The sequence below is a fragment of the Phodopus roborovskii genome, unplaced genomic scaffold (assembly GCF_943737965.1).
Source record: "Phodopus roborovskii unplaced genomic scaffold, PHOROB, whole genome shotgun sequence".
In the NCBI taxonomy this organism is placed as follows: Eukaryota; Metazoa; Chordata; class Mammalia; order Rodentia; family Cricetidae; genus Phodopus; species Phodopus roborovskii.
Genome location: NW_026126546.1, coordinates 8,615,649 through 8,641,900, shown reverse-complemented (window position 1 = coordinate 8,641,900; position 26,252 = coordinate 8,615,649). Strand labels below are relative to the sequence as shown.

The 26,252-nt window shown below is 38.9% G+C and overlaps 1 protein-coding gene across 1 annotated transcript in view; it reads right to left on the bottom strand.

The window, feature by feature from the left end:
• Poln (DNA polymerase nu) overlaps nucleotides 1-25,465 on the bottom strand; it is a 97,726-nt gene extending 72,261 nt beyond the window's left edge. The window contains exons 1-8 of the mRNA XM_051200219.1: nucleotides 25,460-25,465; nucleotides 23,761-23,821; nucleotides 23,008-23,072; nucleotides 14,481-14,564; nucleotides 13,933-14,028; nucleotides 9,142-9,198; nucleotides 8,249-8,302; nucleotides 7,109-7,174 (exon numbers count right to left, since the gene is read on the bottom strand). Coding sequence (XP_051056176.1) covers nucleotides 7,109-7,174; nucleotides 8,249-8,302; nucleotides 9,142-9,198; nucleotides 13,933-14,028; nucleotides 14,481-14,564; nucleotides 23,008-23,072; nucleotides 23,761-23,821; nucleotides 25,460-25,465 — 489 coding nt within the window. The remainder of the gene's footprint in view (nucleotides 1-7,108; nucleotides 7,175-8,248; nucleotides 8,303-9,141; nucleotides 9,199-13,932; nucleotides 14,029-14,480; nucleotides 14,565-23,007; nucleotides 23,073-23,760; nucleotides 23,822-25,459) is intronic.
• Nucleotides 25,466-26,252: the final 787 nt, after the last annotated feature.

Sequence of the window (26,252 nt, the reverse complement as noted above, 5' to 3'; positions counted from 1 at the left end):
TTTGTTTTTCTCTTAAACTATAATAAAAATTAAAAGGAGTTTGATTAGCAGTATGCTGGCATGGATGGATGGATAACGCTGCTCCTAGAAGCCATGAGTTATTAAATGAAAATCCCAGTGTCAGGAATGGAATAGCCCCCCTATTAGGTTCTAGAGTCCCCTACCCCTCATAAATACAGGCTATTATCATTGTGGTTGGTTGTTCATCAAAATTAGATGGTTAAACCCTACTGCTGAAGATATCTCACCCTTTGATTGCAGGACATAAAGAAATAAAGCTAGAACTGAACTAAAAACTAACTCTCTGCTAGCTAGTTTTTATAATGCTTGCTATGCAGAAGAACAGTCATCACTTGTTTTTATCAGAGGTGGACTACATTATACTTTCCAGGCAAAGTGTGCTCACTGGTGTATTAGTGTAGTAATCTTTGCTTTCTAGTTGGATTTGAGGCTCACTCCACAGATATAATTCATGTCTAGTCCTATCAATCTGGTCAAAAGCCCCTGGGTTTTAGGTAGGTGATAGGCCACAGAGGAAGCTACTACTGTTTTGCTAAATGTTGTACATATTGTCAAATTGTCCTCTAAATAGTTGCTTAGTTTATACCCAAAGATTAGTGCTGTTGACAACTTTCATCACAGGAGCTTCTCTTTGAAGTGGGCAGCAGTTACTGCAGAGGCTCATAACTGGTCAATGTGCTGAGAATAAGTGACTGTTGGATGCTCACCCTACATGGGATATCTATACAACCCCTCTTTCAGGGTCAGGTAACATCACAGAAGAATGTGAAGAATGTAAAAGATGGAGTATAAGGCGGAGTACTATGCAACACTATCTTCTGAATATGACATTGCATTCATGAACTCAACAGCTATTGTTACTTGCACAAGACCTACACAAGATCTGAACCCATCGACATTCTGGTATGAATGGGTGGGCAAGAGGCACATGATACCCCCTCGAATTGAGGAGCAATGGCAGTAAATGTCTGCTGAAGCATACCCAAGTAGAACGTTTTAATACCAGAACTCAGGAGACAGAGGCAAAAGAATCTCTGTGAGTTGGAATCCAGCATGATCTACATAGAAAGTTAAGACATGGTAATACCTTCTCTAAAAAAAGAAAGAAAGAAAGAAAGAAAAAAAGTGAAGCAGCATATACATACCTAGTGTATAATCCAGCTATTATTGTATATTATATATGCATTACAAATATATACATAAAGAACATGCATAAATATATAAATTTATGTCTCAAAAAGGAAGCAATCCTACATGGGTCAATAAAGGAATTCATAAACAAACTATGAAAAAGAAAAGTATTGAAATACAGATCAACATGCATGAATCTCAAAATAATAACTCTGCCAAAGAAGTCAGACAAAAAAGTAAACACTATATGACTCCATCAACATATGCTTCCTGGGGATGTAAGCGATCTATAGTGACTAAACTGGGACACACAGGCAAGTTGAAGGGAAACATTATAAAGGGTCACGAAGACACAAAGACAGTTCAGGCGATAGATATGTTCACTTTTTTTTCTTTTTCTTTTTTTTTCAAGACAGGGTTTCTCTGTATTGCTTTGAAGCATGCCCACTATTTTGAATGTGGAGGTAGTTTCACAGTTGAATTTATACATCACATTACAATTCATCAAATTGTAACAATTAAGTCTCAATAAAGCTATTAAAAATGAAAAAAGTAAAGGTGAAATTTTTGTTCCTGATGAGATATAGTGAGCAAATTTCACTAAATACAGCTACGAAAACTAGATAGAATGTATAGGGTAGCATTCTAAAGATGCTAATAAGTTAGAGCATGACACAGACTGGAGGGGCAGAAGAGAATCTGAAACACTACCAGACAGACAGGAAGTTGATCATTTGTCCCCCTCAGTACCCCATGTTTTGTATTCAACACGTGATCAGTGGCAGAGAGTATACAGTAGCTTCAGATTATTAAAGTCTCAGGTTTTTGATTAGAAGACCAAAAAAAAAAAAAAAAAAAAAAAAAAAAAGGGGGGGGGGAGTGCTATGTTGCTGGTTAGAAGATATATAGAAACAACATACAGTGGTACCACATAGCTCTGGTTGTACTGGAAACTCACTGTGTAGACTTGGCTGGCCTCAAATTCATAAGAGATTTGCCTGTCTCTGCTTCCTAAGTGCTGGAATTAAAGGTGTGGGCCACCATGTCTGGAAATATTTTTTGCTTTCTTTTTTTGGGGGTGGGGTGTTGTAGGATATTTTGAGAGAGTGTTTCACTGTGTTGTATAGTCCTAGCTGTCCTGGAACTCACGTTAGAGACCAGGCTGGCTTCAAACTCATGGAGATCCACCTACTTCTGCCTTTGGAGTGCTGGATTAAAGGCATGTACCACCAATTTCTGGCCTAGCTGTATTTTCTAACGAAGACTTAAGCAGCTATTGTTTAAAAAAAAGTTCCAATGTGACTACTTTACATACACTTATGAAACTCCAGCATAATCAATTAAATAAATGTTTTTATAATTTTGAATAAGCCATAGTCTATTATTGTTTCACTGAAGTATCAAAATATGGAAAAAGGTGCAGGGGAACCAAGAGACAAAATACTACACTTTCTGTCACTAGAAGCTGAGTAACAGAAATAAGTGGAAGTGATGTTAGCTGGTGGCAGGGACTTTATCTTGGGATGGGGCATATGTGGAAAAAAACAAAGTTTTCTGCAAATATTGCAGTTATATCTGATCTTTATAAATATTAATCAGTGACTGGAGAATTAGCTCCGGTTAGTTGTTGTTGTTGTAGGAGTTGTAGGAGTAGTTGTTGACTTTCTCAAAGTCAGAATGGCAAAGATCAAGAAAGCAACAAATGTCAGAGAGAACCTAGAGGGGGAGGGAACCTTCATTCACTGTTAGTGGGATTGAAAACTGGTCAAACTTCTGGAAATCAATGCGGAGAACCCTCAAAAAGCTAAAATTAATCTATAATATGACTCAGCTATACTAATTCTTGGCATACGCCCAAAGTATTCAACAGCTTACTCCACAGACTTGCTCAGCCAAGTTTATCACTGTTTTATTCACAATAGCTAAGGAATAGATACAACCTAAATGCCCTTCAACTGATGAATAGGTAATAAAAAACATCTGCACCAGGAAATATTATTCCACTGTAAAGAAAACTGAAATCATGAACTTTGCAGATAAAAGTATGGAACTAGAAAAGAGCATATTGAGTGAGGTAACAGAGACTGAGAACGACAAATGCCACATGTTCTCCCTCATCTGTGATGTTTAGCTCCCAGTCTTTAGACGTGAGGGTATTAGCTACAGCAACTGCAGAAGTCAGGAAAGTAAATGAGGAGAAGCAGAATGGGGGATAACAGAGTACAAGTGATTTGAAGAGGGGAATGAGAAAAGTGAGGGGCTAAGATTAAGGAAAGAGATACATACAAAAGGAAGTACAGTAACAGAAAGGGTGTTTGAAAATGTTAGTTCTTATCTATATACCTAAAATTACAAATAATAATCTAAGTCTGGTTTTATATATATGTATATATATACATATATATATATTTTTAAATAAAAATTATTTCCCATTTGGGCTGACAATGCTTCTCCTAAGAGCCATACACTATCTAAATAAACTTCAGCATCAACCATAAGAAGCCATATGCTAATGCTGTTGCCCTTAGTTGTCACCCAGAGGTGGAAGATAAGTTGCTATTGCTGAAGAAACCATGTACTTTGAACATATGACCCAGAGGACCTGAGCTGGATCCTAGAGGAGAACCTATACTGCCACTTTACTAAGCCAACATAATCCCTAACTACAATCTAAATATTTATCCTTATACTCATAGATAAGTGTAGTTCTCACACCTATCAATGAAACTCAGAGAAATGAGAAAAAGAGATCGTGTGGTGCCCAGTTCCAATGAATACATTTACAACACAATTCTTGCACCTAAGACTCAGAAAAGGGGACAGAAGAGTTAGAGGAACACGAAGTTTGTTGTGAGACTGTATCTCCTAGGAAAGTCAGAGAAGCCCCACCCATGAAGTCTTATTAACATGGCTGCCTAAACCGGACCTAACCGATGACAACACCAATAGACATGCTAACATGGAAGGAGGAAATCACACGGGACCCTGTACTAGAAAAAGAACTACAGGAAACTAAGGAATGAGATCAGGAGAAACAGTCTTCTCCAAGGAGGAGCTTCCCAAATGGTTATTCAATACCAAGTAACATTATACAGAATGAGTAGGTTATATTTATATATTTAGAAAAAATATGTAGCAAAGAAAAAGAGGCCATGAATTTGAGAGGGAGTAAAAGCAGCTAGATGGAGGGGTATGTAGAAGGAGGAAAGGGAAGCAGGGGAAATGATATAATCATATTATAATTTCAAAAATAAAACCATAAAGCCAGGCACAGAGCAGATGGATCTCTGTGAGTTTGAGGCCAGTCTCGTAAATATGGTGAATTCCATGACAGCCAGAGCTACATAATGAGACTCTGTCTTGAAATAAACAAACAAAATAAAAATTTTTAAAAAAGAATACTTGTTGGACCAATAGCTGGGGAACCTGAACAGGACCAAACTAGGCCCTCTGAATGTGGCTTGGGAGATCTGTGGGGCCACTGGCAGTGGGAACAGGATTTATCCCTAGTGTATGAACTGACTCTTTAGAGCCCATTCCCTGTGGAGAGATACCTTGCCCAGCAGGGAGGGGCTTGGTCCTGTCTCAACTTTTATGCCAGACTTTGTTGACCTAACCCTTATGGAGGGGTGGAAGAAGGGTTTTGGGAATATGATGGAGGATCAGGAGGAGGGGAGGGGGAACTGTGGTTGGTATGTAAAATGAAAAAAAAAAACCTTTTAAATAAATAAAAAAATTTAAAAAAAAAGCATACTTGGTACTCTCAGAAGTCTCAAGTTTAATGCCCAGCATCCACATAGCACCACACAAGGGTATTCAATGCCCTCTGCAGGTACCAGGCACAAATATGGTACACAATACACATAGAATAAAAAAGTATCTAAGTCTAAAATTATTTATCAGGGATCAGGATGAAGCTCAGTAGTAGAGCTCACATCTAGCGTGTGAAAAGCTCATGCTTTAATCAACTGAATTTTGTTCAGTTTAAGGAAAACTATAATTCAGACTCCAGCCATCTTATGGTAATACTATCTGGTTAAAATATATACAGCTGGAGTCAAGTTTTATGTGTTAAAAACATGAAAATATTAATATTATAGAACAGAGGCAGATATTCAATTTACCTCAAAGGAAAAAAACCTGAGATTTGAAGACATAAATAATCAGGAACTGCAATGTGGGGAGAGGACCATGGACAATGTGGGGAGTACCTCTGTGCATGGCTTGATGCAGAGATGAGGGCTAAACATAGTTACAAGACAATCTGACAAAGCTATAAAAGAAAAAATGAATATCCTCTGAAATGATGCATGCTCAGAATGCTCTTTGTAGTGGGGCCTGAGCTCTTGAAGCTCAGCGAAAGCCACATGCTCATGATTCACTCTCATGGGTATCTGCACAACCTGAGTGACTTAGGACTGTTTGGAATATTACTTTAATTATATAAAGATACATGATATTTGTTTATAATGTGGAATTGTTACATTCGTTTATGTTGTATTTGTTTAATGATATAAAAATGTGTTGCTTTGCCTGCCTAAGGTCTAATAAAAAAAAAAACTGAACAGCGAATAGTTAGGTAGCAGAGGGATAGGTGGGGCTGGCAGACAGAAAGGATAATTAGGAGGAGGAATCTAGGAGAAAGAAAGACGGGGGGGGGGGGGAGGAGAGAGGAGAACAAGGACGAAAGAAAGGAAGACACTTGGGGCCAGTCAGCCAGGCAGCTGTCAGACAGACAGACATAGAGTAGGACACACAGAATGAAAGATCTTCATAATCCTGAAGAAGCAGGCTCCAATGCCAGTGAAGGAATGGACTTGCCTGCAAGAGTAAGAGTAAGCAGGCAGAGATTGCAAGCTTCCTTCTTCCATGTCCTTTATGTAGCATGCCATCAGAAGTTGCTCAATCCAGGAGGCTGGATTCTTAGGCTTTCCGTTGATAGACAACCACTGTTGCTAGAGCTTGTAGGTCACACTAATGAATCATTTTTCTGTATCTATATATAAATTCTATCAGTTTTGTTCCTCTAGAGCAGTGGTTCTCAACCTGTGAGTTGTGACCCCTTTGGAGGCTGAATGACCCTTTCCCAGCATTGATCTAAAATAATCAGAAAACACGGGTATTTACATCACAGTTCATAACAGTAATAAAATTACAGCTATGAAGTAGTGACAAAAAATTATGGGTGGGGTCACCACAACATGAATACTATATTAAATGGTCACAGCATTTGGAAGGTTGGGAACCACTGCTCTAGAGAACCCCAATTAATACACCTGGAAAGTCCTAGCTACTAATCAGGGACTAATGGGAAGAACAGACAGGGAAAGATGACTTACATTTTCTCATTCTTTAAACTTCCACATTATTTTATGTCAAACATTTCCAAGTATATACATTATTTAGATTATATTTGAATTATTCACATAAATAATTCATGTACTTAAATCTAAGTGGACTCAGATTGATATATAATAGCTAGAGATGTTAAAAATACAAATGTAGAAAAGAGTACTTTATGAACACAAGTATTTAATAGAAAATATGAAAAGAAAGATGACTTTCTAACTTGAATAAATGTGATTTTTGTTAGATTATATTTCTTTTCTATGCTTGAAGAGTTCTTCCATGAGAAATGCGAGGACATTTATAAATTTCCATTAGAAACTGTCTTTGGAAATTACAAAATGGAGATGGTTTTCATCAGATACCACTTTTGAAAGCCACCTTCCTAGGAAAAACCTGAAAAGTGCAATGAAGAGAGGCACATCACCAACGTGCATGAGTTTCTGGGTAGAAAACGCAGTCATTCTTGTTCTTAGAGCACAGAGTTGATACCTTAATACTAGAGAAATAAACACATAGAGTAAAACACAATTAGAAGCATGAAGTCCTCTCGTGGGAACAGTGCAGAACGAAACACACACTGAGGCACAGAAATGGACAAGTAACTTACAGGATGCTTGGCTGAAAGTCTCCCCGACACAGTTCCAGTCTGATTCCACGTAGACGAGATGGAGCCCTTGATCATTTAAAAAGAATCAGTTCAGACTCAGGTAATATGGTGTGAGGAAGAATATGCAGGTCCCTCACTTACAGCCCTCCCTGCTCCTCCTGACTATTACAAAACTGTGTTGGGATCACAGGCAACCCAAATAGAAGCAGCAACAGGACAAGTAGATCCATGTGAGTTGTTAAAGCTCTGTGTGGGTTAAGGGGGCTGTGGGGACAGCATAAACTCAAAATGGGACTATGCCACCATTCTGTTGCTTGTTGTGCAGCCTTGTAGTTCACAGACACCTCTAATTATACTTTTCTCATGTGCAAATTAAAACAGTAGTATCTACCCGTGATGGATGTTGTTGGTTGTCGACTTCACTGTATATCTACAATTAACTAAAACACAAGTGCTTGGGTATACCTGTGAGGGACTTTTTTCTTAATTAAATAATTTGAAGTGGGAAGACCCCCTTTTAATGTGGATCTTTTGTGGATGGAAGATACACCTTTAATTCAGATCTTTGGAGGTGGGAAGATCCACCTTTAATCTAGGTCACACCTTCTCCTGGCAGCCTATATAAAAAACATAGAAGAAGAAAGCTTGCTCTCTTTGCTTGTTTGCTCTCACTACAAGTCCATTTCCTCACTGGCATTTATATCCTGCTTCTTTGGGATTCCAGCATATACTGAAGACCAACTGAGACATTAGCCTTGTGGACAACTATTGGATTCTTGGACTTTCTGTTGACAGACAGCCATTGTGTGATTACCTTGACCACAGCCTGTAATCTATTCTAATACATCCCCTTTGTGTGTGTGTGTGTGTGTGTGTGTGTGTTCATATGTATGTTCCTCTAGAGAATTCTGAGTGCCTCAAATGGCTCCAGAAAAAAAAAAATGACAGGAGATGTGAAAGCAGGCTAGCTTAATATATGGAGGATCTGAAGGCATATATTAATCTGCATTATATGGAGACTGAATAATATGGCCAAGAATGAAGAATTTTTTCTCCTTAGGAATGTAAAAGTGGCATGTGTATCTGAACTCAAAATAAACCTTATTTTTAACCCCAATTTCCTTTTTTAAGCTTTGTTACCTTTTTCATATAAGCTAGTAATCCATCTACAAAAGTTGACTTGATCTTGTGAACCTACATCATAAAGACAAGAATAGTTATGCTCTTAAACTTGTTTAAGTACTCAAAGATACCAACTGCAGAGCAGCAGTTTACATAGGGCTGGGAATGTAGTGTAGAATTCACCTTGGACAACCTTAAGTAGTGCCATGATTGAACAATACAGGTCCACAAAGAAAGATGCCAGTCTGTCTCTCTGCAATATTTCTGGGCTACAGAGAAGCTGCAAAGTTGTGCAGATTCTCAAATACTCATCTAAGTGTCCCCAGCAGTGGGCCCTTTCTAGTTCTTTCCCAACCCTTTCCCAAGAGGATGGCTGGTGTGGTATCAGTGTATTTCTGCAGGACATGACCTCAGTAAATAATAGCACTGTTGTTTGGTTTGTAAATGTGGTTAATGGATAACAGAAATTATGAAATAAAGGGAAGGTATATGAACAGAGAAAAAAAGCAGGCATATCCATAAACCTCCAAGAAACATCACTGTCTTGGAGCATGGAAACCAGCGAAATAACAGGACTTTTGTGAGAATTGGTAGAAGTCTTATTCTCACTTGAAGGGACAGGGGGCAGGCCACCAGTCTCCTTTTACATATGACTCCTTAAGCTTCCAGTGTTGGGCAAAACAGACTCAGACTTGAATAAGTCATCATCAGGATATAAAGAAGCAGGGATGACATGAAATTGGTTGAGGAAATCTTATCTCTTTAGAATATGTCTCAGAAAATATGGGGTTGTGAATAGAGAAAAGGTTAGTTTTCCTTCATCACTGTGTGTGTGCATGCACGCACACACACGCACACACACACACACACACACACACACACACACACACACACTCAGAGAGTTACCTTACCTGTCTATATTCCAAAATTATCTTGGGTAATGGGTGAAGGTCTTGTAGAGAATTTAACTAAAAAATGAAAATATGTAACACCAATATAATTTCTTCATTTCAACAATTCAAATGTTTACTTTCAACTGGAGGCTGTCCTAGTAATAAATGATGTGATCTAACGTATTTTCCAAAATAAAGACTCATAGCAAACCCCACTGAATCCCAACCCTTTAAAAAGTTATTCTGATATCCCCCGAAAGCTAAATTATTTCACATGAGCTGAGAAATAAGAGTCTTCTTCAGACTTTAAATTAGCAAAATCTAAATCCCCCATGAAGGAGTAAGTCAGGTGCCTCCAAACATAAAATCCATGCTACAGCAGCTCCCAACATTTGACTCAGAAATCTGGGTGAAACTTCAGGGAGGTGGCACAGCTTTGAATCTTAATGCTACAGTATTGAACACACACTACTGATCCTAATCTGTTAATCTGAAATCAAAAAGTAGCCTATAGTGGTAGATAGAGCTCAGAGTCTGAAAAGACACATGACCTACTAGAAAACTAAGCTATTTATTTCTTGCCACAACAGCAGATACATGGTACTGTCATAAGCTTTCTGTCTTAGTAGGTAGAACATACCTACAAACATACCACACCAGCAAAGTCATGCCTCCTAATAGTGTCACTCTCTTTGGGGGCTATTTTCTTTCAAAACACCATATTCCACTCACTGGCCTCCAAATGATTATAGCCATATCATGATGCAAAATGCATTCAGTCCAACTTCAAAAATCCCTAGTCTATAACACAGTCTCAAACTTATTTAAAAGTCTAAAATTCAAAGTCTCTTTTGAGATTCACATACTCTTAAACAGTGACCAAGTGACAAAGGTGACAATGTGAGGATTATAGGAAGGAGGCAGATTTAGAACACATTTTGTAGGGAGAAACCACAGGACTTTCTGTGAGTGAGGCTGAAAGAAGGTAGCGATGACTCCAGGTGTTACTGATCTTTTGGCCATCTATCCTGTCAGACCATCTTTAGTAATGTCAGGCACACACAGGCATACATATTCTCACTGAAACCTCATAAGGTCCTTTAATCCCAGCACTCAGGAGGCAGAGGAAGGCAGGTCTCTGTGAGTCTGAGGACAGCCTGGTCTATAGAGCGAGTTCCAGGACAGATTCCAAAGCTACACAGAGAAATTCTGCCTTGAAAAGAATCAAAACAAAAACAAAAATAAAATAAAATAAAGATCCAGAGGAACATCCTCTATGGGAGATCCTTATTTTCCTACAATCTTCCACTGAGTCTCATGAGCTAAATGTGAGCAGACAGCATGTACAGGTCCCCATTGTCCTTTGATCTGAGTGCTAGCCTGGGCCAAGAATAATGGACACAACTTTCCCTGTCACAAAGTCAAAAGCTGGATGGCACAGGAAATCTAAACCAGCACTTCAGTCCCTGCTTTCCTACAACAGTTTGAATCTACTTATTCACTCCAATGCCTATCTCTTGGATCAAATCACTTGTCAGCTTTGAGCATCTAGTTATACCTACCACTTAGTACACTGCAGTCTCATTACTATTTAAAAGTGTATTCCTCTTGCCAGGTGGTGGCGGTGCACCCTTTTAACCTCAGCACTCAGGGGGATCTCTGTGAGTTTCAGAACAACTGGCCTATGAGCAAGTTACAGGACAGCCATTGCTACACAGAGAAACCCTGTCTCAAATAAATAAATAAATAAATAAATAAATAAATAAATAAATAAATAGCTTTAAACCAGGTAGGGTAGCATGCACCTATAATAGCAGCATAACAAACAAACAAAAAAGAGCTTGTTTTAAGAACAAAGATTCAGAGGTATGCCAAAATGGTTAATTGGAAACAACCATTGTGTGATGTCAATATTTAGAAAAGTGAGGAAAATGAGGAAATGAGGATGCACTCTAAACTTAAGAGATTAAAAAAAAAAGGAATGGGATGGAAAGGAAAGGGAAGGGAAGGAAAGGGAAGGGGAGGGGAGGGAAGGAGAGGGGAGGGGAGGGGAGGGAAGGGAAGGGAAGGGAAGGGAAGGGAAGGGAAGGGAAAGGAAGGGAAGGGAAGGGAAGGGAAGGGAAAGGAAGGGAAGGGAAACACCAGAAAGCAGAAGAGACCACAGGACAAGTGTCTCAGCTAGGGTTTCTATTGCTGTGTTGAAAACACAATGACCAAAAAGCAAGTAGGGCTTATACTTTCATATTGCTGTTTATTATAGAAGGGAGTCAGGACAGGAACTCCAACAGGGCAGGGACCTGGAGGCAGGAGCTGACACAGAGGCCATGGATGGGTGCTGCTAACTGGCTTTCTCCCTATGGCTTGTTCAGCTTGATTTCTTACAGAACCTAGGGACACCAGCCCATGGCTGGGCCCTCCTCCATCAATCACTAGTTAAGGAAATGCCTCACAGACAGATCTTATGAAAGAATTTCTTCAATTAAGGTTCTCTCCTTTCAGATAGCTCTAGTTTGTGTATCAAGTTAACATAAGACAAGCCAGCACAACAAGTGAAAGTCTAGAGAAAAAGAAAGGCTAAATAGTGGAAAGGAGGAACTATTACACAGTTTCCCAGCAGCAAAGGAAGAGTCATCCTGAGTAGAAACCAAAACGAAACTTCAGAGTCTAGTCTTACACCATAGGTTAAGTGGACATTACAGACATTTACAGAACATTCCATCAAACAGAATACTCATTCTTTTTAGTATCTCATGGGCCTTTCTCTAAAGTAAGTCACATTTTAAACTATCAAGCAAGTCTTAAAATACTAAAAAATCAAAATAATTTCTTGCATCATGTCACATAATTTTAGAGTAAAATAAGAAATTGATAGCATGAGAAACTATACAAATATACAGAGAATGTACACTATATTTTGGAATGGATAGTGGGAAACTGAAGAAATCAAGAAGACCAAAAAGTTCCTAAATCAAATGAAAATTAAATCATACCTTATTAGAATCTTAGTACTTATATTAAAAATTCAGAGAAATCTCAAATAAATCATTTATCAATACATTTCAAAGTAGATTAAATAAGGGCAAGTCAAGTACAAAAGCAACAGATGAAAAGAGAATAAAATGAAATGGGAGCTAAAAGGACAATATGGACTATCATCGAAATAGTTGATTTAAAAAATAAGATTGACAGATCCTTAGCCAAACTAATCAAAACAATGAAAAGAAGACTCAGATTAATACAATTAAAGATGAAAAGGGGAAATTTCTGTAAGTTCCAGAGGATCATTAGAGAATAATTTGAAAACTTATATCCCCAAACACTGGAAACTCTGGAAGTAGTGGATTAATTCCTAAATACATACAACCTACCCAAACAAACCTAAAATGATATAAACAAACAGACCCATAACAGGCAATATGACTGAAACAGTAATACAGAATCTCCCATCCAAGAAAAACTCAAGAAGGAAGGGCAGCTAGAGAGATGGCTTAAGGGATAAGAGTGCTTCCTGTACAAGTATGAAGAACTAAAGTTAAATTCTGAGCATCCGCATAAAAAGCCAGACATGGCTGTGTGTGCCTGCAATCCCAGCACTGGGGGCAGAGACAAGTGGATCCTGGGAGCATTCTGGCCAGCCAGCCTAGCAGAAATGGTGAGCTTCCTGGTTCAGTGAGAAACCTGTCTCAAGGTACTAAGTTCAAGAATTATAGAGGAAGGCACTTGAGGTCTTCTTCTGGCCCATATATGTGTACACATGGCACACACTTTCATATTGGCATATGTGCACCATGTAATACATATTGCACACATAAAGAAAAAAACAGAAGATGCATACCTCAATATAATAAAGGTCATATATGAAAAACCTATAGCTAACATTACACTACAATCAGAGCAAGATAAGGCTATTATCACAACTCTTCATTAGTACAGTGCCTAGAGTCTTACTTAGATTATTAAGAGAAAAAAAAGGAAAGAAAGGAAAAAGGAAAAAAGAAAATGAGACAAACAGAAACAGAAAAAGTCAAATTATCCCTTTGCCATGTGACTACTGGTCTGCTATTTGGCTGCTTGCTGACCACCATGCCTAACTCAAAAGGCATGGTTTTCATTCTTCCTTTCCTCTGACTCCCTCCATCTGAAAGCCTCTGAGATTTCTAACCTATCTGCTCTGGTTTCTTCTAAACACTAACAAAATTGCTTGAACTAAAAAACAACAACAACAACAACAAAAAAAAAAAAACAAAAAAAAAAAAACAACAAAAAGCTGGGCTAAGGAGATACCTGAATGGATGAAACTGCTTGTTACACAAGCCTAACGACCTGAGTTAGAACTCCCAGAAGCTACATGAAAAGTCAATTCAGAAACTAGAGCAATACCTCAGTGGCTAAAAGCAATTGCTACTCTTTCAGGGGACTCAAGTTCAGTTCCTAGCACCCACATTAAGTGGCTCACAATTGCCTGAAACTTCATCTCCATTGGATCCAACTCTCTCTGCAAGCCTTCATGGACAGCTACAGTCATGTGCACAGACACACAAATATGTATACACAGACAGACAGACACACACAAACACACACACACTCTCTCTCATATACACATACTGTACACAATTATCATTTGCCAGAAGTATAGCTAGCCAGATGTTCCTGGAGGTCAGCTACCTGCCCATCTCCTGGTGCACAGCCAGAAGCATAACCTTGAATGGGAGCACCTTGTCCACAGGGTCTGCTGACAGCACAGAAGGAATCTTGTACCTGGTGCATATATATGAGCATGTCAGAAAGATAAAGAAGCTAGACACTTACCATGGCCTCTGATGTGGACAGCTGTTTCTGAAGCCCAGTTCTGGGAAGATGCTTCTTCTGACTCAACAAATGCAGCTTTAACTTGCCAAAGAGGATCTTCAACAAAAGCAGTACACATACGTGAAAAAGATCCAGATTAGAGAAAATGAACATAACCATCACAGCTACAGTCACTGACTTGAAGACATATACTGAAAAAGACAGTAAAAGAGGCTTAGCTCCTCATTTATAAGGTCTTTGACTAAATGTATCTCAAAAATTTCATTACTTTTGAGAACATGAATAACATACCACTTTCAGACAATAATGTAAACTCAGAATAAAAATCTTTTTAATTTGTAAGTAAGACAATTTTTTTTTGAAAGGACAAAACTTAACATTGCCATCCAGGTATGGTGGCCCTTGGCTATAATCTCAATACTCTGAAAGATGAAGCAGGACTGTCATGGGTTGGAGTAAGCATACAGCCTGGGTTACTGACTGAGTTCTAGGCAAGTCTGGGCTTCATAATGAGACTCTGTCTCAAAACAAATGAAATTGAGCCTTACCTCACGAAGCTGATTATTACTCATTATAAGAAATTGTTCTCCTGCAACAAAATGGGCCTCCTGCTCCAGTTCTTTAAGGCGAGCCTGAAAAAATGAAACATTATCATTCATAGATTTGATTTAAAATAATTTAACCTGTTCATCAATCAACTATCAACAAAAGCCCTTAGTGGATTAAAAAGTCATCTATAACTTATGAAAATGAACATTTAAAAGCACACATATTGACTTGTTGTGGAATTTTCAGGCTTATAAAACCACCTTTTTTGAAACATAGCTGAAATTTAAAGAAACAAATATCAAAGTACACAAAAATGAGAAAGGAAAAGAATGTCTTTTTCAACAATTTTAAAACTAGGAAAGGTATCCAGTTCTATAAGAAAGAAGATAGAAAGGTAGAGGTGTAGGTTACAGGCTTATGCCTACAATAGGTAAAGATGCTCTTTAAGTCAGTAAGAAGAAATGTAAACATGAGTGAAAAATGTAGACAAAGTATTAAGTAAAAGCACAAGCCTGATAACCCAAGCTTCACCCCTGGACTCACATGGTGGAAGAAGAACTGATTTCCCAAATTGTCCTCTGACCTCTACACACACACACACACACACACACACACACACACACACACACACACAGAATAAAAAACACTTTTAGGGACTTAGGTAGATTGTTTTTAAGGAGAAATGAATAGATGATGGAAAATGATGATTGAAAAGCAATTTACTTCATCATCAATCAGGAAAACAGACCAAACTCATGCATGGTTTATGACAGTTCAAACAACCAGACGCCTCTTGACTGAGACAGATGTCACCCATGGCAAAACAAACAAATTGACTGATAGCATTGATGCTAAGATGCAGAAGATTGAGAGGCTGTATACAAACTATTGATTTATTCACAGTTCAATATGTTATTTAGACACTGAAACAGAGAACACGTGAATAACAAGAATGAAATGTCTTCCAAGGCAGGGTGGTTGTTACTTTTGGAAGCAGAACACAGTTTCTGGCAGAAAAACTAGCACATAATGCTTTGGCCTGGGTGATGGATATTAGGGTTATCTTTTGGGTAATTTAGATGGAATTAAAAAATATTTTTCATTCGTCTTTATGCATCTTTCCATATTTTCCATTCTTAAGAAATTTACCAATTCCTTAAGTATAGGGAGCAAATGTCCACACAAGAAAAAACAGTTTAACTTAGTCTAGTCCTTGATGGCATATTGTGGAATATTTTGATCACTCTGTGACACTCCAGACTGTCAATAAGGTTTACTTAGAATCGAGGGCAGAGCCAGTGACTAGATGGCCAAAATAGCCATAGAGAAGCCAGCAATTTTTGAAAATCATTTAGAGTTCATAATTGATTTCTCCTGACCTATACTTTCTGTGGTTGAATTTTCTGTAAACCTATCTTATATCCTAAATAATTAATAGAATCTCCTCTTTGCAATTTTTTCAGGAGCAATTGGTAATTCCCCAACAAGGCAAAATTCTCTTCACCAAACATTTTTTTCTAATGTAGCTGCATCTGAATCAGCCAGTAAGATATCATCCATATAATGGTAAATTATAGATCGAGGAAACTGTTTACAAATTAGTTCTAATTTGCTGTTGTACAAAATATTGATATAAGGTAGGGTGATTTAACATTCCTTGTGGAAGAATTTTCTTTGTTTTATTTTTTATATTTTATGCATTCAAAACTGCAATTTTATTGGTTGAGGAGCAGAGTACACAGATATTTCAGTTCTTAACTCATGCACCCAATCTCCGAAGAGTCATACATTGTGTTCGTGTACCCCAAAAAGCCACGTGTTGTTTCTCTTTGAACTTATTCCAGTGATGTTCCAACCTCACACGTGTCAGGTTTTCCCTCAGACCTCACATAACACTCAGATGCTCACAATCCTCAACCCCACTGACTCAGTTTTCTGCCACACACAGTACATACTCAGAATGTCCATCTCTCACAGCACATTACCACAGCTGTTAGGAAAATGGACGGCCATGACCATCAGAGACGTTCTGACAGGGCAAGGACTGAGGAGTAGTTTTTTTAGGAAACAGTTCTATTAGAAACACGAGACCAGATACAACTGAAAGTAATGCAGACACAAATCCACCACCAAGACTCCAATTTACCACTTAGTATGCTTTATGCTATAGGATATAAAACTAGTCCCCTCTACGGAATGTTATGGTGACCCCTGAGACAGTCACAGCCTCTCCTGATTCAGCATTCTGTTTTCTGGTTGTACCAAAAAATAAACAACCAGCAAGTGATTTAACCTCTTAAAAAATCATTTACACTTAAAAAATGTTCCTAGAGCTACTAAAAAACTCACATTTATAAAACAGTTGATAAAAAAAATATTCCTCTGGATTGTACAAGAAGGAAGGCAGGGCCCACTGACAGACAGCATGATGATTAGTCAGTCTTGGCTTCTTTCTCTTCTGCTTCAGAGGCTGGACTCTGGTTCTCCGCTTCTCCATTCTCTGCAGGCAGATCTGTAGTTTGCTGCTGGCCGCTAAAGCCTGTTTGCTCTTTGCTCCCCTCTTCCCTTTTGCTTGCACTTTTTTGTCTGATGATTCATCCTTTCCCTCGGCCTTTTTGGTTCTATGTCCACCTTGGCAGGGGCGGGCTTGGCCAACAGCCTCACAGAGTGGCTCTTGGGCTCCACCTTTGCTGCTCTATCTGTGCTAACCTTCCCCTTGGGCATTGTGGCGGTCCTGGGTGGGAGGCGGGGAAATGCTCGGAAGAATTTTCTAATAGTACCTTTGAACAGTACTGTGAAGCCAAAATTTTCTCTATCCTGAGTTCTTGTAAAGTTATAGTAAAAAAGCTACATAACATAGACAAAATAGACCAGCTCTTAGGTAATTAAGAAGGCAAGGGAATCCTAGGCTTTAAAGATCCCATTGGCTGAATCATCTTATTTATGGCTCTTAAATCTGTTAACATTCGCCATTTTTCAGATTTGTTTTTTAATGACAAATACAGAAGAATTCCAAGGACTGGTCATTTCTTTAATATATTGAATATGTAGATGTTCCTCAACCACCTGTTATAATGCCTGTAATTTTTCTGATTTCAAAGGCCATTGCTCCACCCACACAGATTTGTCAGTTAACTATTTTAAAGGTAGGGATACTGGTACTTTTCAAAGACCAACAGCTGTTGTGCTCTGGTTATGTATAATCTGACCAGTCTGCGATTATTCTTGATAATACATTTTAATATTCCTCTCAGAAGCATTCTTTATTTTATGACTTGTTTCTGAGATTGGATGAATGTTTATCTGTATTTTCCATTGTTGTAACAAACGATGTCCCCACAAATTCATTGTTATAGTTATTAGCCACATATACTTTTAATTTTCATATCTGTCCTTCTGGTCCTATACACTCAACCCATCTTATACTTTGTTTTACCTGAGGTAAAGTTTCAATCCCTAAAGCTGAACATTTACCTCCTGAAGAGGCCAATCTGGATGCCAAGATTTTGATGAAATTATTGTCCACATTTGCACATATTCTATAAAACCCTCAATTTCAATGCCATTTATTTGTATTTTTAGCTTTGGTCAATGACCATTTATAGCAGTTTGCCAAAATATGTGTTTTCTGGTCTCTCCTGAACTTTTTGTTGTATCTATTGAAGCTGTTCTGTCTTGTTCACATCCAGAGAGAGCAGTGTGGTTTTTAACAACAGGTATTGTCTTTTAATTGCTCTGGGGATGCATTTCTCTGATGCTGACAGAGAATGATTGAGCCAAATTTGATATTAGGTTCTGTGGGAGGCCCCTCAGTGCATTTCCTGATAGTAAAGGGTTACCTTGCCTGTCCCTTGTTGATCTGCATTCATCAGTCCAATGCCAACCTTTGTATACCTTCTACAAAATCCAGTAGGCTGGGGCTTTCTGTTTAGATTATCTCTACAAAAAAACTCCCACAGTTTCTAGGAATACCTTACCTACAATACCTTTTCAAATGACCTTGTTTACCACAATTAAAACATCTGACATTTTGATTTTTCTTGAAATTTTAAAAACAATCACTTCTCCTATCCAAGTATCATCATAAGTGTGAAATCCTTATCAGCTATATTTTGGGTCCTTTCATCATTGGATACTGATCTTACCTTTAAGGGCCTAATAATCCTTTTGCATTGTGAATTAGCATTTTCAAAAGCCAAAGATTCAACTAGCATTTGTCTAACTTCTGGATTTGATATCATTCTATTTAGTGCTGAAGTTAAACTTTCTTTTAAAAAAAAATCAGTGAAGGCTTCCTTTGGGCCTTGCATAATTTTAGTAAACGACTCAGTTCCTTTTCTGGATTCTTTAACCTTGTCCCAAGGTTTCAAAGCTGCTATATGGCATAGAGCCAAGGTGTGATCATCAAATGTAATCGGTTTTTACAAATCAGCATATCGCTGGTCTTGGGAAATTTCATACCTCTATCCCTATTTTGTTGTTCTATGGCCCTATTTTCCATTACGTTTTCCACTGTAACCAAGTACTTGCTTCCAATATTGCTATAGCTAAATCTTTCTAGTCTTGTTCTGGAATTTGTTCTGATTTGCCCATTACTTTAACATCAGCTCCACAAAGGGTGAATGCATACCACATGAAATTACTGCTTCCTTAAATCTCTTCAAGTCTAGCATTTCTACAGGATCCAAATTAACTTCTTCATAACCTTGAGGGTACTTATCATCTGGTAGCTGTTCCTGTATGGTAAATGGCTCAATTAAGGTTGGTTTTCCAGTAACCTTAAGCCACTCCTCTTTAGTTTCATAATGCAGTGGTATGTAGGTCCTTCTCTAAATTCCTCTGTCTGTCTTTTTCTTATTTTCATTAGTAGATCTTTTTAAGGTTTAGATCTTATCAGTAGTAGGTCTTTCTAAGGCTTTTATCTTATCAACAGGAAGTCCTTCTAAGATTTGTATCTTATCAGTCAAAATTTTATTACTGCCATTAGTAAGTTTTTCTAAGGCTTATATCTTATCAATACTAAGTCTTTCTAAGGCTTGCATTTTACCAGTCAAAATTTCATATTTGGCACAGTTATCAAGCTACTTTTTTAAGGATAAAATACGAATTGACAAACTGATAGTAATTATAATCGGCATCATTTCAATACCAGCTAAGTGGTTTATCTCATTTATTTTTTCCATTTGCAAGCCATCAGCAGTAGCACTATACAGAGTCCTAACTCCCTACATTGTGATACTGCCAACTCTTAACATTTTCCCACATGTGTCACCAAATTGCTGACTTCTCAGTTTGTCTGTAGCGATAGCACCATCAGGGAAAGGGTTAGGGTTAGGGAAATTTCTAAGCACAGACCCACTTTCTAGAGTCCTGTGAGTGGCTCCCAGAGAAGCCCAAGTGGCATCTATGGTGGTGCCAGCTGGCATGTCTTCTCTATGTGGCCATGCCATGCATTAGAGCACCAAAAGTATTTTTGCCATCAGCTTAATAGCTGCATGTGAATCTACTGCTATTTTAATTATCATCTGCAGCCCCACAGCCCTGCAGTCAGTGATCTGTTGGTCACTCGGAACACAACGTTGCAGGGTTTCTGGTCCCACAACCTGGTTTATGAAGGTCTATGAAGGTGTAAATTAAATTTCTATCATTCTATTTACCAACAAAGATTTAGAAGTTAGATATGCATGTGTGTGTGTGTGTGTGTGTGTGTGTGTGTGTGTGTGTGTGTGTGTGTGTGAAAACCTGCTAGATCAGAGAAGCTGAGAAACGACCAGCTGACCTTCCTTTATGGCCAGAGACATCACAAGAGCTCTGCCACTTTCCTCATCCCAGAACCAAAAGGAAGACTAAACTCTAGTCCCCACCTTTTCCTTCCTGTGGGTCTGCTCCATCCAAATTTCTGGCTTCTTTAAGGCTAATTTCAGTTAGCTAGTCATTGACTCTGCCAGATTCAAGGTAAACTTTACTGACAGTGTAGGGAGTCACAGTGTGATCAAAATAGCCCACAACAATAGCCCATTGAACAGCCCCCAACACACACACACACACACACACACACACACACACACATACACACACACGTTGCAATGCTTGTTCCCCCTTACATGAGTGTGTGTCTTAGTCACTGTTTTGTTGCTGTAAAAACATAACCAAGGCAACTCTCACAAAAGAAAGCATTTGTTTTTTCCAGACAGGTTTTCTCTGTGTAGTCCTGGCTGTCTTGGAACTCACTCTGTAGATCAGGCTGGCCTTGAACTCAGATGCCTGCATCTGCCTCCCAAGTGTTGGGACTAAAGGATGCACCACCATCACCTGGCTGAGAGTTCTACTTTTGATCCACAGGCTAAGGAGGGAGACAATGGGTTTGGCATGAGCATTTGAAATCTCAAAGCCCACCCACAATAACACACTTCCTCCAATAATGCCTTAACTTCCTAATTCTTCTAATCCTTTAAAATAGTTTCACTCCCTGGTGACTAAGCATTTGAATATATGAAACAGTTGGAGTGATTTTTATTCAAACCACCACATTCCCCTCCCTGGCTCCCATAGGCTTGTAAACATATCATAATGCAAAAACCCATTCAGTTCAACTTCAAAAGTCCCCATAGCCTATTATAATCTCAACACTATTTAAAAAGTCCAAAATTCAAAGTCTCTGAGACTTATGGAAATTTCTTAACTTTAATCCCCTGTAAAATCAAAATAAAAAAGCAGATCGCATACTTCCAATATACATCTCTCGTGCTGGGATTAAAGGCATGAGCTCTGTTTCTCTTTTAGACTGATTCAATCTCATGTAGCCCTGGGTGGCCTTGTACTCAGAGTGATCCATCTGCCTTTGTCTCCTGAGGCCTGGGGTTAAAGGTGTGTACCTGGCTTCTATGGCTACTGGGATTAAAGGTATATATCACCACTGCCTGATCTTTATAGTCTGAGGCTAGTTTGCTTTCAGAATCCCCAGACAAGCTTTAATAAACCTAAATAATATATCATTACACCTTCTTGTATCCTTGACTCTAAATCAAGAAATCATGGCTTGGCTGAAGCTGCCAAGTTTTGCTGCTTGCTGGGACTAGAACTTGGCCCCCTTGCTCAATTACATTTGCTTTTTGATGTTGATGGTCTTCTTTACAGCTTAAGCTTTTCTTTAATTCCTTTTTATAAATTGGAAGCTTAGCTGTATGGGTCTTGCCCTGAAGTCACCACTTTATTTACTTAGCATCAGGCTTTTCTTTAAGCTTTTTTTTTAACTCCTTGATCACAGGGATTGTCTCCAATATCTCCTTTCCTGGAGTTCTTTTTCTCCTCACACGGTATATTTTCTATTTCTCTTTGTTCAGCTTGCTCCTTTTCATTGTGATTTCATAGTGATTACTAGCCAGGTGGTAGTGGCACATTCTTTTAATCACAGCACTTGGGAGGCAGACGCAGGTGGATCTTTGTCAGTTCAAGGCCAGTTTAGTCTACAGAGTGAGTTCCAGGACAGCCAGAACTGTTAACACAGAGAAACCCTGTCTCAAAAAAAAAAAAAAAGTGACTACTAATACCACACGATACTGTGACTACTAGGCTGGCTTGAAGCCTCTTTTGCCATTGCCAATAATCCAAAACTCTTCAATTTAGCCTCAGGCAGATTTTTAGGACAAGAGCAAAAAGCAGCCACATTCTTTACCAAAATATCCAGAATGATTTCTAGGCCACTTGCTCACATTCTTCCCCTCTGAAGCCTGGAGCTCAGCTGTTATAATCTGCAGTGCTCTCACCACTACTGAACCCCATGCTCCTACTCAAACAGTCCATTAAACCCTTACTGAAGTGTCCAACCATATTTCTAGTCCAAAATCTTCCATATTCCTCCAAACAAAACAAAACCCAGCATGGTCATGCCTATCACACAATATTCCAAGTCCCTGGCACCAACTACTGTCTTAGTCACTTGTTCTATTGCTGTGAAGAGACACCATGACCAAGGCAAATCTTATATAAGAAAACATTTGACTGGGGGCTTGCTTAAAGTTTCAGAGGTTACACTATTATTATCATGGTGAGGAGCATGCTGGCACACAGTCAGACATGGTGCTGGAGAAGTAGTTGAGAGTTCTACATCCTGACCCATACACCAAGAGAGACACTGGGCTTGGTATGGGCTTTTGAAACCTCAAAGCCTATCCCCAGTCCACACTTCCTCCAACAAGGCCACACATCCTATATTTTAGTTATGAGCCAAGCCTTTAATGGCTGAGCTATCCCTCCAGCCTAAGGCCACACTTCCTAATCCTTCTAATCCTTTTCAATAGTGCCACTTCCTGGTAACTAAGCTTCAAATATGTAAGCTTATCGGGGACATTTTATTCAAACCACTACAGAGCAATAGATGTCAGCCTTCAACACATGGTCTTCCCCTCTAAGAGTCCAGGTGAAGAATGAACAGTATCAACAATACTCTGGGGCCAATGGGGAAGGGGGGAAAATCATAATCTAACAAGAGCAATGATAATTACAGATTCTGAAATGATAGCTTACCCCAAGGAGTGCAGAAGTCTTCTCCATTTCTTCTTTGTCAACTGTAATCTTATGGTTTTCCATCACTGTGAGTCAAAATCAGAAGCAGACCATATTTAAATTGCATTAATCAATCCTTTTCAGTAGACTGAAGAGGTCCCTCTCTGATGACCTAATGATAGCAATGCTCATTTACCTAGGCCCCACTGTAAGTCAATCTCTGTTCTGTGAGGAAACAGAAACATTGAAAGAATTGGCCTGCTCAGGATACAGTCTAGTGACAAAGCACTAAGCACTTATTCATCACAAGCCAGGTCCTTAGGTTTAGTCCCCAGGTAGAAAGGCTGTGGAACTGCACTGGTTCCAGCCTGGCCCTTTGCATATTCTGGATGTAGGGTCACTCCTGGCCCTGCGGCAGGACCTGGTCAGAGGCAAAGATGGGCAAAATCCTGGAGGGTCCTTAAATGGAGGAGCACAGAACTGAAGGATTAGTCTGAAGTTGAGATAACACAGGTGGGTAAATGTCAATGAGACCCCCTTGTGGCTACATAGAACAGGAGGTCTCCATGGGTAGATGCCAGGCCTTCAAGTCCTTCCAGACCAGGAGGTGATGTAGCCCAAACCCTCTTGTTGCAGAAGAGACTATAATATGATAGCAACCTCTTTAGATGAAATGCAGTACCTACTCCATTATATGCTAGAAAAAAATCCATTCCTAAACCATGTAAAGATTCTCCAGAAAGATGACTATATTTTGTTTTTATGGTAACTCACCTGCCAAAATTGGTATCAAAGGAAGCTCCAAAGTACAAAATAGTTGCCATAAGCCATAAGCCTGTTTCACAGAAGAAATAATATCAATATGTTTTTTAATTATTATCTGCATTTTGTTGAAAAGCTACTTGACTTTGTTGTGTTAGGATTAAAGTGACCCCTGTCTAAAGTAACCACTTCATTTTTAAAATTTTTTATTTCATTTGCATTGGTGTTTTGCCTGCATATAGGTCTGTGTGAGAGTGTTGGACTCCATGGAGTTGGGGTTACAGACAGTTGTGGGCCACCACATGGGTGCTGGGAATTGAACCCCAGGTCCTCTGGAAGAACAGCTAGTGCTCTTAACCACTGAGCCATCACTCCAGCCACTTCATTCTTTTTCATAAACACTTATTTGTATAACAGAGAATATTTTATTACTATATGAATATCTGGTAGAAATATTCTGAAATTTCAAAAGGCCTTGCTATATCACTTTGAGGAGTATTTGTGTGATTTTAACCTTCCATTTTAACTACAGGATGGTTCACTGAATTCTAATCATTTTACCTAGTCTTCATTAATCTTGCATTGGCTCTGCAGACTAGTCAGGAGTGTTAGAATCTTTATATTAGGCTGCTTGTCTTACAGCATGAAATCCTTCCTCTTTTATTCATATCACCTTCCATGTTATTTGTTTATTTATTTATAGGCCCTTATTTATATACAGGGTGTCATGTAGCCCAGTCTTGACTCAAGCTATCTATGTAGATGAGGCTGCCCTTGAACTTCTTGCCCCCACCTCCTAAGTCCTAGGATTACAGGCCATGTCCATCAAACCTGATTTACTAAGATGTTTATTGGAGTCTTCCTTATATTCAGTCTTTTCTGCCATCATCTAAGAGTTCTGGGCCTCACCATCTAGTTTACCTCAATTTCTCTGTCTGGCCCTGTACCCTAAGGTAGACTGATCCTCTCCAGGACACATCACCTGGGCTCCTCCTCAACTCTTAGATGTTTTCCTGTTTGGGCATACATCCTAGGGCAGGAGAAAAGCGAAGCAGTTTGCATTAGAGAGCAGGAATGGGAAAGCCTCTGGATATAGCCTGTCCTTGGAAGCATCTCATCTTGCCAGTTTTCTCCATCTTTGCCTCAGGACATAGTCTCTTTTCCTGTAATTCTCCTCAGTTTTTCTTACATTGGCTACAGCTTCCCAATAAAAATCTAAGTGAAACAAACTGGGTCCATTTTGTTGCCAACCAAAGTAAACCAAATCAGAAACACTCTAGTTAATTGTGAAGCTTTAAAACAATTGTTTTCAATATACAGAACACATTTTAAAACTACAGAAATTATCATTTTAGTCTTTCCTTTTCTATGTGAGGCACAGATTAATTTGGCCTTAGGAAAACATCTCATTTCATATTCAAAACAATAAGTGTGAATGTGAGTGTGCATACAAATTAAAATGCAGGTCTTATATAGCCATAAATTACAATATAAAAAAAAAATGCCTTGCCTTCAACTTGGAACAGAGATCCATCGTAAGGTTGTAGAGTATCCTCAGGTCCACACACACATTCTGATTCTTTAAAATGAATACATTAAAATTCAGATGAACTTGGCAGCAATTCTCATAGTCTGGGAACTGGTATCACTTACAAAAGTGTTTCTAGTGACATGGTAAGATACTCCTGGCAAGGTCTCAAACAAAAAGTACCTCCATTGTGCAAAGTAAGCTGTCCACAGGGAAATACTTACTCAGCCCAACATTTTTTTCTTCATTATACAGACAGAAAAACAGAGCTCCTAATGCTTGTTTCAATGATTTAATGATTGGCAGAGTCAGAACAAGGATTCTCAGATTCCACAGTCTCTCCTCTCTGCTCTGTCACACAGAAACAACTCGATGGGTGCTACATTCTACACTAATCTATTCATTAACACTCTAGGACAGGTAAATGGAAAAGCCCAGAGAAGCCACAAACATGTTCAAAGGACAGAGAGGGGATATGGAATAAGAGGCAGTCTCTCAACAGTGTCCTTCCTAACAGAGATCTTCCAGACTTCCTACTCAACATTTCACTCTGCCAAAGAAGCTCAAACTCAGGACTGCTCAGATTTATCTCTGCTAAATCCTCACATTAGAAGAAACTCAAAGTATGTGGCTGCTGGTTGGATATATGCTAACATGCTTCTTCAGTCATTTCCTGATCTTGCCTCCCATGAACAACTCAGGAGATATGAGACAGAGGACCACATCTATACCACCACCTATAACAATTCCTGCAGCTTTCTCAACTACAAAGTGATCAAAAGCTTCCACTTTGAACCATTCTAAGACAGGCCTGTTCCTTGGCATGATACAGCCCCTGAGAGCCCTACATGAACCCTTTCTCCTTTCCCACACTGCCTTGTTGTCCCCTCTAAGGAGCTAATTTCTAGGAGGCCTTGCCATTCCCATGCCATTCCTTCTATCTGAGCTCCCTTCCATTAAGAGCAACTCAAATTAC